Here is a 14,318-nt window from a genome sequence, read left to right on the forward strand (position 1 = left end):
TTCTAAATTTTGCAAAGTAGCTACTTACTGAAGGTCGCTCACACTGACACTCCGAGAGGCGTATGAAGGTGGGACACATGGAAAACAAATTGTTTTGCGTCTTTAATTAGCACAAGTGTTTTCAATGAGTTTGTCGTTACATTATTTAAAATGATGCCTCCGTCCCTGCTGGGTTTCTGTGTATGGTTGTGGTTCAGGTCCACAGTTCTGTTCACACCGGCAGCTCATCAGATGTTCTTCTATCTAGATTAGAATTTGATAGGATTTATGAAATCTATCTAACAAACATGAAACACAGCAACGTGAAAATAAAACATGTCAGATTGAAACCAGCTTTATGGTTCTGTGACTCCTGATTCAAACTTGAATGTGTTCGTCTGAGTGTGACTGCTGAACAAAACAGCACAGTTCATAAAAAGTGCTTCACACAGCAGAAAGACAGGCGGAGAAAAGAGAGAGCTGAAAAACAAGTTCACACAAGAAAATACTTTTGAACATGAGCAAACAAAGTTCAGGTCACAGCTAAAGCCAGAGAGTACAAATGTATTTGTATCAGCCTGCAGGACACGTTCTGATGTTCTGATGGCGGCAGTAAACTATGAAGCAGAGGGAGGACTAATGAGGTTCTGTGGTGCAACAATTGGCAGCAGTTACTTCCTTTCTGACTTTTGTGCTGAAGATCACTGTGGACCTTCATCTACTCCAAACTATTATGACCAGTTTAGTTTCTATTGCCTGCTCATGTTGTACAGCGTGCAGCTGACACTGTTCACCGTCACACTGTCCCTGATCTTCAGCCCTGCTGCAGGGACACAGCTACAGCTCGGCCGCTTCAGGACAACACATCACACCTCAGGAGGGTGTGTGTGTGTGTGTGTGTGTGTGTGTGTGTGTGTGTGTGTGTGTGTGTGTGTGTGTGTGTGTGTGTGAGAGAGAGAGAGAGAGAGAGAGAGAGAGGAGGAGATAGTCGTTTTCTTATTTCACTGTTTTGTCTTATTGAACAAAATAAATGAGAAGATGATTTTTTGCAGCATTTTTCATGAACAACACACATTCTGATTACACACACCTCACACTCAGTAGATCAGCACGCTACATTTTCAGACGTTTTTAGTTTTGTCTCATCTTCTTTCTCCACTCATTCCTACACCTCTTTTTCTTTCCTTCTTTGTTTCTTTCTCATCTTCCATTTTTTCTTATTTTTTTATCACTTCTCTCGTCTTTCCTTCATTCTTCCTTCCCTTATTGTCATTGCACCCACTCATACTCTCCCCACAGTTCATCCTCCTGCTGTCTCTACTCCTACACTTAAAACGTTTCTGCAATCACACTTTCTTTAATTGAAAATGCACTTCTCTAGTCCTTTAATATCCCTGCAGGGACTGCACACTGCACACACACACACACACACACACATCATGGAGCTGGACTGCGCCGTGGTTTTTCCATCCCGGTGTTTACCTGGGAACAGAGCGTATCCTCGGTTTATTTCCCTTTGGTCCCTTTTTCCTGTTGGCACGAGCAGCTGACAGAATATAAATACAAATATATAGACTACATGTACACGCGCAGCGGCGGGCTGTAAATCAGTGGGCGCTGTGAGGAGCGCAGTGGTGTGACAGAGACGTGTCTCTGGAGGGAGGCTGCAGTGATGCCGCTCTGCGACAACACGACACCGCAACTGACCCGTTTTACGCGCGCGAGTAAAAACTTTAGTAGAGTCGTAATAAATGTTTCTTTTTAGAGAAATGGTGGCAAATGGAACCAGCTACAGTCTGAGTAGAAACAAAATAAATATAAAAGGAGACTTTTTGTGGTGTGTGTGTGTGTGTGTGTGTGTGTTTCCTGATGTTGAGTCCATGCAGTCAGCAGCGGAGCCGCTTCGCCCTCACATCATGGCCTGTTGGCTCATGCACGCATCGCTTTCTAACAGTAATTTAAACAGATAACATTTCAGTGTTTTAATCACAATAACGCGCTGGACTTAATCTATGATTTAATCACGCATTTCCTGAACATGGAGGTCTATTTATGGAGCTGTAGCGCTCTTAATGGCGTGAAGGCCAGCACGCACCCAACAGTTTCTATCAGTTGTGATCTTCTTTGGACATTTTATGAGCGGATAAGTGCGACTCGAGCCGGAACAAGATGTTAGGTGTAGATCACGTGCGGTTCGGTCATTAAACTGGAGGAGCACAGGAGACAAAACGCGCGCATCCAAGGTCCGAGTGACGTAATAATATACATTTATTAATTTATTTAGTTTGGAAGTTTCGTGTCGAATAATTAGAGTGTAATGTTCAGACTCAGAAAAAAAAAATCATTAAGACCAGAACAGATTGTTTGGATAATAAGAGGCTGGCGCGAGGTCCAGCGCACTGAGGCTGAATAAATGACAAACACATGTTGATTAAAAACGTGTTAAAAACTTAATCCAGGGGCAGAGACACTTTGTTTCCTGATTGACTTCACGATGCATTTCAGTTGGATGGGAACGAGGCAGGTTTCGCCGCTGGGCTGCAGCTGCACGGCCTCGTTTAATAATCACATCTGCATAACAAACGCTTCGTTTATTGTAGAATCCCATTTCACAAAACAGAAGAAATGCGCAGGGTGGATCCAGATAGGAAACGCTCTGGATCACTGTGTTATTATGGGCTATTTGTTTATTCATTGTAATGCGCAGTTGTTCTGGAGAGCCTTAACTTTTTAAAATGTGACTTTCAGCAGACCTACACTTTCTTACTGAACTCCAGCTCTTTATAAAACTCCTCTCCGCGGCGGTTAAAAAACTAAACAGACAGATGACTTCTTGTTTGCGCACATTTATTTTCTTCTCTGGTGTTTTTTTTTTGCAGCTGTTTCGTTCATCCAATCGTTTCAACAGTCACCTGTGAGTGTTACGAGATGCTGAACTCTGACTTCTTGGTTGTGATCATCTCACAGTTTATAATTAAAAGCACAATTTAACACGCGCTGTCATTTTAAACCAACCGGATGCTGCTGATTTAGTATTTTCCGCCTGAAAGAACGAGCGTCAGGTGAGAGCAGGATCTTTTCTCACAGGCCTGAGCTCGATCCTCACATCCTCGACCGGTCTGAGGCTCCTGCAGTTGCTCTTCGCTCTATATTTAGAGCGCGCAGTGCTGCGGGGGGATCGCAGTCCTTGGGCCGGGGTGGAAGGTGCTGAAACACCCGGAGAGCTGCTGTCACTCTGGATGCTTTACTGCCCGCTGCATGCTCGGTCCCCGGGGTCACTGGGGGTCAGAATCTCCCTTTTACTAATTGAACATTAACGTTGCGTTGGGCCGTTTCCGCCCACCTTCTTCCACGTGTCAGTCTGGTCGGATGAGGTCACAAAACAAAGATCCTTCAGAGACATTTTGGGTTTATGAGTGTGAGAAGCCCAGTTTGTTAAAAAACAAACAAAAAAAAAACGGAAAACCAAACAAAACTGTGAAGAATAGCGCGTTTTATGAGCCGCAGCGCAGAAGCTGCTGCTGCTGGATGGAGTTCGAGTTTTTGAGAGCGAACATTTGAACGCATTGAACTTTATAAAACATACCTCACATAAACAAAGCTCTGGAGATATTTATACGATTGAGTTAAAACGTTTAGATGCGCCTCTCATGCTTCACTTAATGAGATGCCATCGGAGCTATAATTGGGATCTACACTGCAAACAGTTGGTTTTAGCTTTTACTGCTCGCGTTTAACGAGTCTCCTTCCTTTCACAGGGATTTCAAGCCACCCTGCACCCTGGATATTCAGCTCACTTGTTTACTTTGCCAGAGGTTTACGCACGAAAATCCTCCAGAACACGCGGATAGAGTCTGCACGGCGCTCTGTGAAGCCCATGAAAGTGATATTCTTAATATTTCACGCTCCGTATTCACCCCAAACTAATAATTATAATGATTATTTTAAGCTCAAATCAAACAGTCTTAGCACGAACAGTATTTATATTAAAGGAGCACTCTGTAGTTCTAGTGAAGAACTGTTAATGAGAAGAGAAAGATCTTCACTGGCTGATTTCTTTCTGCCTAAACAAACTAAATATTCAAACTCTCTTTGTTTTCACGACTGAATAAACCGAATAAACCTACTGACCTTAAAGGACAACACAGTTCATACTGTTTTACTTTGTTTCTATGTGGCGGACCCTGCCACCTTTCTAGCTTCAAACAGAGTTCTGGGACCTTGTTTTCCTCTGAGAACAGCGCGTTTATTCAAATGTATTAAAGTTTATTAAAATTCACAAAAAAATAACATTTTTCTTAGTTTGTATTATGACCTCGTTCATATTGTAAATATTAAAATTCTCTTTCCACAAGTACATAGTGCCTCTTTAAAGCCTCTGAACTCCCGTAACATTTCCTGCACTGATCTGCACGCAGGTCACATTCACCTGTAGCGGCTGTTACTGACCGAAAGTCACTTCACTAGAATTTAATTTAATTTAGACCCAAACACTTTAATTCACCTTTAGACAGTTAATCCGCAATACATATTTTTATATTCTTATATTTAATTATACTTGTGTTAGCTGTCTCTGTCTCTGTCTCCGTCTTCTGTCTGTCTTGTTTGTGAGTTTTAATCCAGGAGCGCACTTGAACATTCCGGCGCACGGCGGTGACCTGTGGAGAGCTGCAGGTCCAGGAGCTGCAGGTTGACCTCAGGCCTGCTGGCTGCGAACAGCCGCCTCTCCTCTGACGGATCAGACGTCCTCAGCTCTTCTCCCTGATCGTTTCGTTTTGCCGCAGACGGGAAATGTGTGAAATCTTTTTTTCGCTGCGTGATCAGCCGAAATGTTGTCCGGTGTGTTGTCCGGTGTGTGCGCTGCAGCCGCAGCTGCAGGCTGACCGCATGCAGCTCAGAGCAAAGAGAGAGGTGGTGACCAGACTCTAGGCCTTTTATTATTATTATTATTATTATTATTATTATTATACTCAATGATTGACAGCATTATTATTTTTTAAAATTTAAATATTAACAGTAGTTTTCTACATCATGCTCGCCATATGTTTATTCACTCTGCCACTGGGAAAAAATATTTACATCAGACCGAAATGAAAATATTCAGTTTTTATTTTCCCAACACAATATTAAACGCAAAACGTTACATATTCAATTCCCATATTTAAAACAGTTGCATGTATTAATAATTAATGGAGTAACTGTCTGTGTGTTGTGTTGCTTTAACGTCATTTTACCTGCAACATGTTTGAATACATTCATAAATGAGTTGACAGATGATTAAATCAGAGCCAACACAATAAACAGACGACAGGTCGTTGGTTGACAGCTCGTCCTTCTCTCCGCTCCTGATGATCGGACCCTAAACTTGCTGTTCAGAACGCGTGTTTCTCCGGAGTTATCGCTCAGTAAGCCGAGCAGCTCTGCTCCTTTTCACTCGCTAATCTTCTCGTTCCTTTTCAGCCCGGAGCTCAGCCCACCTGTCCTGCTGCAGCTCCGCGCGGCCTCCTCAGCTGTTGGCTCACACAATGAAGCTGTAATGTGACTTTTCCTACAATCCCTGGTAATGATGGAATCAGCGGCTCAGACACACTTGGTGAAAAGACGGATATTAAAATGACTTTGGGATGTGCGCCATGAGGCCGGGGCGTCGGCTGACACTCCTGAACCTGGATGATCCACCTTCAGGAGGAGAGCTGAAGCTGCGGGATGTGACTGGTGAGTCAATCAGTGCATCACTTCACTCAGCCTGACGCTGTGTATCAGTTCATTATTCACTTGTGAATCAGACACATGTTTAATGAGACGAAGATAAGGGGCTGATGTATTTTCCATAGGCTACATTATGGAGCCAGTTCATCAGGCTGCTGCAGTCCGGATGACGGTTCCTCTTCCAGGACGCGCGTCTCCCTCCGCTGCCATTGGACGGAACACTTTGTGTCGCTGTCTTTCCTCACTTCTCATTGGATGCGCGGGTTTGACAGGGCGCAGGAGGGCCGCCCCCTGCGCCTGAAAAAAAAAAAGACTCCTCCAGAAGTGAGTATCAATCAGAGAGAAGTTCGGGGGACAGAAAGAGAAAAAGAAAGCCGCGGAGTGGAAGGACTGAGAGACAGACCGCATCAAAACTATCACTCCTCCCGGACTTGATCTCACGCGCAGCCGGGATGGCACAGTCTGCCGTCCAAAGTTTGACGCAGCGTTACTAGTCACAGTTGGGATTACTTTGGACACTTGGTGAGTTTGCGTCCCGCTGTAAACACTGACGTGTGCATTTTTTACTGTTTTGCTCCACTGCGTTGGACGGACGGAGTGGGTTTTTCGCCGCGTCCCCCCCGTCGGGTGGATTTGAGAGAAATGAGTGAGAGGAGGCGATCTGCCGCAGCTCTGAGCTCGAGAGCCCACGCTTTTTCCGTGGAAGCCCTGATCGGCTCCAACAAGAAGAGGAAGCTCCGAGGCTGGGAGGAGAAGGAGCTGGAGTTGTCCATGGAGAGCCTCGGCACGGACGGAGAGGACCCGGCGCACTGTCTGGATATGGACCCGGGTCAGTGCGCAGACATGCATTACACCGCTCAAATGTCCGGATCTCCGTTATATCACTGCAGGGCCATGCACACCGACGAGTCAAAACATGGCTCCATTTTCAATGACCCAACCCTCGACAGGGCATGTAGCTGTGAGCTCCACGGGCTCATGTGAATGTGGAGTTCTATAAACCCACTGAGAGAGTCCGCTCTGCTGCAGCGCTGCCACACTAAAAGAAAGTTTTACTGTTGTAGCTGCAGCTTACACAGCTGATGGTTCGGGCCTGTAGAGAGTCAGTCATACCGGTGTACTGTCAGGGACATCACACTAGATATGCATCAAGAAAATTACATTAAGGAGCTCATGTATGTCAGCAACACACCAACTGATCAAAACAAGTTCATTAAGATTTTAGACTGAACACGTGAAATAATTAGACGGGTCTGTTTGTCACTGCGGGTTGACCTGTCCAGGTTTTGACTCCGGACTGCTGGATTTATTAGTGACAGAAAGAAAACAATGAGTCAAAGCGTGATGTTGTGTTGCTGCCGGGGCGCTGTGTGCGCGCACTGTGGCTGAGGCTGCAGCGAGGCCTCGCTCTGCTGTACCAAGCTCCACTGGCATGAAGTAAATGACCTGATGCGTCTGAAACAAATTTAAACCTTTTGCAAGCTGCTCAGTCCCTGCGCACAATTATAATCACGCGTCCGTGTCGCGCCACAAGCTGAACATCCAGTACTGTGCAGGTGTGAGCGGTGAAACAGTTTGAGACTTCAGTCGAGGAAAATGTGTCATCAGTGCATAGATTTGTAAGAAATAAAATATTGTAATTTTCTGTATGAATAAATAAAATAAAAAAATCAATAATCAGGCAACCTTTGTGTAAAATATGAATAAATTATGAGCTGCAATATTGGGAACGCAGGGCATGTTTCCAAACAAACACATTTAATAAAAAATGTCAAATCATATTTACAAGAGAAACATCCAGGAATTAAAAGACATCTGTATTAAAACAGGTTTAAAAAAGTGAATTCATTAATTAATTTAATCTTTTCTGTATTTAATTTCTTTATTATAAGCATGTGTTAGCGAATTTTTAAACAAGCATTTTTAGTAGCAACTACAATTTTTATATAAAAAAATCACTTATAACAACATTGTTGTTATAAGTGATATTTTACAATTCACGGCCGATTGACGTGAACTTCACGTTAATTGAATTTTCAGCACATGAACTGCAGCAGTGCTCTGTTTTGTGAGTTAGCTGCAGGTGTAAAAGTACTCTGGCTGCCTCCGCTTTCATTTTGGTCATCAGTGTGGAGTCATGAACTGATCATACAGAGCTGACAAACCTGCTGCGCCGCTCAGGAGCGACTTTATCAGAGCTGCAGTGATTTTTGAAGTCGGTGCTTTGAGCGGAAACATGTCCAGACTTCCCTTTTAAACCTACAGATACTGAAGCTGCGCGGCTTGAGTCATTCCTACAAGTTCATTTTTGTTTGAAATTCAAGTAGTGAGTTGAAACAAGACAATGTTTAACTTTAGTCATTTTCTTGCAGAACTTTTAATTGGTTAAAATAATCTTCCTGGGGATTTTGGATCCAAATGAGTCCAGTTTTTAATAATTAAATATTAAATTGGGTTTGAAATACACAATCGATATTATCTCATATGTGCAGCAAAGCAAAACCTTTGCAGGAATGTAGAGACAGACAGAAATGAAGCGTACCTCTGCGCGCTGCTCAGACACCCTCAGGCCGAGGCTGAGTCTCGCCGCCTGCTGCAGTCTGACCTCCGGGGCGCAGCGCCTTACGCGCGGCTCCCCCGCTCTGAAACTGAAGGTCACTAGAAAGCAGAACTTCAACGCGTGAGAAAAGAAGAGGGAAGTTAACTTCCACCTCACCAAGGGGATTTAAAGAAGGTGATTTCTTTTGATCGCTTTTGCGAAGATTGTTGTTGTCGCTGACATTAAATCACAGAACAGTCTGCAGTGTGAGGGAGGTGAAACTAAGCCTTGATTTCAATGGTAAACAGCCCGTTAGTGTGTTTTAAAAGGTCAAAGATAATCAACAGATTTAGAGAAGGCGTCATTAAACAGCCCTGCAGGCAGTCTCTCTAATGCTCTTTGGATCCGTGGGGCAGAAACGTCTTTCTGTTCATCATCTACCGGTTTTGTCCGGGGAGTTTTAGGATTTGTGGCTGAATGAATTACCCAGTTCCCGGTTCCTCGCCCCCCCTGGTCCCGCTCATTAGCAGGCGGGTTCCTGGCAGGTTCAGCGGGTCCTGCTCGGGTCCTAAAGCCTCCGCTTTGGCGCGTCGTGCGGCGGTGACCGAGAACAGCGAGTCTCTGTGGTCAGATTATGTGGTTTAGAGGAATCCTTAACGGAGTGATTTTATTTTTACTCAACTCCAGGCAAGTCTGGAAGCTGGTTGGTCGTATAACACGTTTATTAGCCTCAAAGACAAGGGCAGGACTGAGAGAGGCTCGGGCTCTGAACCAGGCTCGCATTTAACGGCCTGCCTGGACGAGCTGAACAGCTCAGTTAGCACAGAAAAGTAGTTTTGTTAGACCCCACAAAACTACTACAACCAGGTCTCCATAATATTTACCCTTTAAGTCAACAGTTAACAAGACGCACTACATCTTGTATAACTTAATATCGAATGCTATTTATAAAAGGCCTGACCCAAACTATGTGATTTACAAGCTGACACTTTTCGCTTTTACGCACAGATTACGCACACAAATAATTCACTCCAAACGCCTGACGTCTCCCCGGGAATCTGTTAATTAAGACACAATTAATATTACTGTATAATATTGTACTGATACTAAAATTATTTAAACGCTCGTCCCTCCACAGTGCATGTGTGAGCCGTCATTTCTCCGTCCACTTTATTATCGCGCAGGCTGATAATAGAGATGTGTGTATGAGCTGGATTGAAGCTTTTACTGCTTCCTTCGTGCCTGAGTCTCCATCAGTGTGGAAACAGGTGCTCTCATTGTGTAGATTGGGTTACTCGGTGATTTCATGGATTGACACGTTGCTACTGTCCATTTCAGGAACCTGCTGCAGCTTCATTAAACCCCCTTGAAGGAGTTTTTAACTGGTTATGAAACAGTCTCAATTTTATACCGGTGCCACTATTTGGTCTACAAAAGCAAACAGGACCATCAGAGAGAACATTGGCTATTTCTCTACAATTATAATATTAATACATTAACTTAACATGTGATATATATATAATAACTATTAGAGTAGAACTTCTGCTCATTTGTTAACCTCTTAAACTTTTGATATCCCTGAAAACTGCCCCTTGACATTCAAATAAGTAAACAAAAACATTTCCACGCAGTTAAAAAGTATCACATACAGTATACTGCACATTCTGTATCTGCGTGTAACACTTCATTGAATGTTTGCGGAGCATATACGCCTTCAAATATTCAGATCCAAGACAGGACACTTTTTTTTATTGCTGCTCCACCACAGCAAATTGAAACATTGCAGATGATATGAAATCATCACAGTTTCAGCCTGTAATATTCGGTATGTTTGGAAACTTTTTGCATTAAAATAAAGTTCTGAAGGTTCGAACAACGGCTGGCTGTACAAAATGTTCGGAACGATGGAAAATCAGAGGTCTGAGAGATTAATCCTCTCTGTTTGAGACATCTTAAAAGAAAATTACACATTTTAAATCAAGTGAAGAATTTCTACCTGCTACCGCAGTAAAAGCAGTTGCAGCTGCATGTCAGAGTAATGATAAAGATGACTCCCAGGATGAGTCCAGTTTTCCACATCTATCTGCAGCTCCAAGTTTAAAATCTATGCTTCAGCATCATCAAAACTGCCTCCCACGAGAGGCATCCAAAGTAAAAATAAAGAGATATAAATCTATAAATGTTAAATATATATTTTCTCCCCAAATAAAAATTGTTACAACTTCATAAAATACACATTTAATTTTCAATCGTTGTTCTGACTAAATTTCCCTTTATAATTTCATTCAAAGTGCCCCCCCCCCCCGTGATATTTTCATGCTTTAGTTTACTTCAGACCTTCTCCAGCTGTCTGGGGCTGATGTGTGAGTGACTGCATGTGAACTGTGACACAGAGGACGACCTGATGTACAGAACTGACTTGATTCAATTCAGACCAATTAGTGGGCTGCTATGGATGTTAGCCTCATTTTAATGAGGCCTGGCATGAACTGATTGGGAGCCCTAAACCACAAGATACAGGCCCCCGAATCTTTGTGTGTGTGTGTGTGTGTGTGTGTGTGTCTGTGTGTGTGTGCGTGTGTGCGTGTGTGTGTGTAACCACAGCAGATGTCAGGGCAACGTTCTGCTGAGGGGGCAGATTTTTGTTTATTATTATGTTTGTGTTCATTCAGCTTTGAATAAAACTAAACCGAAGCTCCAGCGAAGATGCTGAAAGAAAACCTTCACATAAACTCGATGCTGTGTGATAGCTGACCGAACGCTACGTCCAGTTTGAGCTGCAGCCTCATTTTGTTTGACCTTTAGAAATTCACTGACATCAGGCCTCATGTTTGACTCTACACATGACAGCTATACTGCGGTTACAGCGGTGCACACACACACACACACACACACACACACACACACACACACACACACACACACACAAATCTCATGCATATTCTTCCACTTGCTACATAGTGAGGACCAAAAAAAAGTATCAACTGCGTGAAGACATTTTGTAAAGTGAGGACATTTTGTAAAGTGAGGACATGTTGGCTGTTGCTCGCAGCTTCAGACGCCTGTTTGAAGGTTAAGACTTAAGACCGTTTTCAGCGTAAGGCTAGAATGAGGGTTGGGTTCAGGTTCAGGTTCAGGTTTGGGTAAGGGGCTAGAAAAATGCATCACATCAATTAAGGTCCTCACGACTACAGAAGTACAAGTATCTGTGTGTGTGTGGCTGGTGAGTGGCAGAGGACAGGTCCTTCACCCTGATGACAGAGCGGACCGGGTGGAGTCAACAGGCTCCTGCTTGGCCGACATTTCCCTTCTCTGCATCTCGGAGGCGTTCCTGCCAAATTATCTTATGTAGTCGGGCGCGTTGGCTCTCTGGAATGCGTCTGTTTCCTCTGAACGCCTCAGTTTCACACAACATCCAGTTTTAGATGCCTGTCGGAGATATGCGGCTGCTCAATGTGGCTTTTCAGGCTGCGTTGGGTGCAAATATTTAAGCAGATTTCAGATTGGATGCCAGAAATTTGACATTTTTTATGGAGTGTCAAATCTAGTGCCTGTCACCGTGAAAAATCAACCAATTATTATTATATAATATATAATGTTACGTAATATTGTAACAGCCACAATCTGTACATTGAAGACATTATTTAAGATGAATTTTTATTTGGGTAGAAGACACTTATTTTGGGCCATCAAATGATAAATATTCACAGTTACTGAACATCAAATGAGAAAAATGTTGGCTGCAGCTGGATAATACAGCCTTAAAATAATATCGCAATATTTTTAGGCTATTTCACAATTTTTAAATCTCCTCAAAAGCACAATTTTTAATAACATCACATGTTCTATAAAACTTGGGGAACAAATGATCAGAACACAGGTCTAAAGGGGGTTGTGGTATTCATATTAGAACTTTTTAGAACTTTTCGCAAGTACTTCCATTTTCTGCTGCTTAATAGTTCCACTGCACTACAATTTAAAAGCAAATATTGTACTTTTTACTCCACTTCATTTATTTTGTAACTGTATTTACTAATTACTTTGCAGATTGCATGCTGCATTAGAGCTGAATATCAGATCCAGTAATTGTTCAGGCCGATAATTTATAGACCCCTAGTATACAGAACATGTGTGAATAAATGTGTAGTTTACTTTTACTTGTACTTTTGATACTAAGGTATGTTCATTCGGAGAAAAAAAAAAATTACTTTAGATACTTAAATACATTTAATATCAGAGTGCTATTCGTCTGGCTGAATTTCCCTTTAACCAAAGTCATATTTTTACATGATATCTTTACTTTAAAGTCAAAGTAAAGTTGACTTTTTACAGCGCTGTATATACCCTGCATGTAGGCTATTGTCTGTATACGGTAAATAAATGTTCTATTAGCAAAGTCTGAGGAACAATCCCTAATCTTACTCATTTGGATGCTGAATTACTTTCTGTTTACATGATCTCATTTTATTGGTCCCATCTGAAGATTACAACACAACAGTGCAGGCTTTTAGTTTTTGGGTTGTGATTGGAGCCGTTGGCCCTGTCCTCTTCCTCTAACACTAGCTGTATGTGTACTAAGTGTTTCTAATAGAGAGCGAGGGGCAGCTGACTGCCTGATAGACTGTCCGAGTGTGTATCTGCATGTGTGTGAACAATCAAAAGTAGAGGAAGGGGAGAGTAATCATGTGTGACAGTCCTCGCTGGCTGCAGCGACACTGGAAGGATCTCCCAAGTAGATGATGGAAAGTCTGTCTCTGTCTCTCTGTGGTCATTATTACAGCCCTCCACCCTTTCTCTTCTCCTCCTCCTCCCTCCGCTCTTCCTATCTCCATCTATCCTCCCCGTGCTCTTGTTTCCAGCCGGGTTGGCTCGGCGTGCGCTGCGGCGGTTTCGCCTGGGACGCTGTCCAGTCGCTCAGCAGCTCTGCATTTGCATAACCATATTTGTGTGCCCTTAGTCTGCCAAGTCAACCTCCTCGTGTCAGGGCCCCCAATAAATAATACATTATTAGATTCTTTTTTATTTTTTGGGTGGTGGCGGTGGTGTAGGAGGGGGTGGAGGATATTCAGCTATAAACTATTTCTGAGAAAAGTGAAATAAGAGATAGCATGTGGTGATCTTATGAGAGTTTTGTCGGGGTAATGTGCAGTTTTGAGGTGTTGAGCACTAAAGTTTTTACATCCCAGCTGGAAAAACTATGATGCATTTGGATATTTAATCCAAAAAGTTTCCTTTTAAAAAAAAAAAAAAATTAAATAAATAACACCAGATGTGCTAAAAAATATTTAAAGGTCTGAGTGAAAAATAATTCATTGGTGTGAAATTGTTCAGAAGAAGTGGGTTTGGATGTTTAAAAGTTTTTTTATTAATTGGCAAAAAATAAAAAGCGTCTCGGATTTAGAATCTGGTGTAATTTCTAATTTCCTGTTTCAGTTTGAAGCAGGGTGCCCGACTGTTTCCTTAGAGGGCCAAAGATTAAACTTAATTGTGCATCACGAGCAGAAAGCAAACACATATTGTTTGTATAGTTAAGAAGTAAAATGGTACCACAAGTTCCCTTAATTGACTGGCTTCCCCTACAAAGTGTCACTCTGCATGCCATCCTCAGATCATAAAAAATATTAACAATCAATCTACACATTAAACAAAAAGGTTAAAATTGTTATATATTTTTTATGTTAACCCAGCGGCCAAATTAAACCTTATGGTGGGCCAACTTTGGCCTACAGGCCTCACTTTGTTCAGCCTTGGTTTAAAATAAATAGTTCACAGGTATAAAATTGTAAATGTTCCAGTTATTTTGTCCACCCTGCCACGGCCTGGACATTTTTTGCATTAAAATAAAGTGAATTCAAAAAATGTGAAGGAGGCTGAGGTCACGCTGGTTGGTGTCTGGGAGCTCAGACTGATGGAAAGCTCTCATGTAGGTCTGGATTAGATTCAGGATGGAGGGAACGTTTCTATCTGCTCTAACGTTGTGACCGTGTTGATGACTCTGACTGGTCAGTCTGTAAACTTGGTCCAGAAGGAGAACTCGAGGGGGAAACTTCGTTTGCCGAATGCTTCCCGTCGGAATTCTTCATTGTGTGGC

At 42.7% G+C, this 14,318-nt stretch overlaps 1 protein-coding gene across 2 annotated transcripts in view; it reads left to right on the forward strand.

Annotated features, from left to right (window-relative positions):
* The first annotated feature begins 6,052 nt into the window (after positions 1 to 6,052).
* Positions 6,053 to 14,318, forward strand: part of tbx15 (T-box transcription factor 15) — a 48,624-nt gene continuing 40,358 nt past the window's right edge. Inside the window, exon 1 of one of the 2 annotated variants that reach the window (XM_084363020.1) lies at positions 6,053 to 6,517. In XM_084363020.1, coding sequence (XP_084219146.1) covers positions 6,331 to 6,517 — 187 coding nt within the window. In that variant the 5' untranslated portion in view covers positions 6,053 to 6,330. The remainder of the gene's footprint in view (positions 6,518 to 14,318) is intronic. The other variant, XM_084363021.1, reaches the window with a different exon arrangement.

Source organism: Pagrus pagrus (genome assembly GCF_965226575.1).
Source record: "Pagrus pagrus genome assembly, chromosome: 9".
In the NCBI taxonomy this organism is placed as follows: Eukaryota; Metazoa; Chordata; class Actinopteri; order Spariformes; family Sparidae; genus Pagrus; species Pagrus pagrus.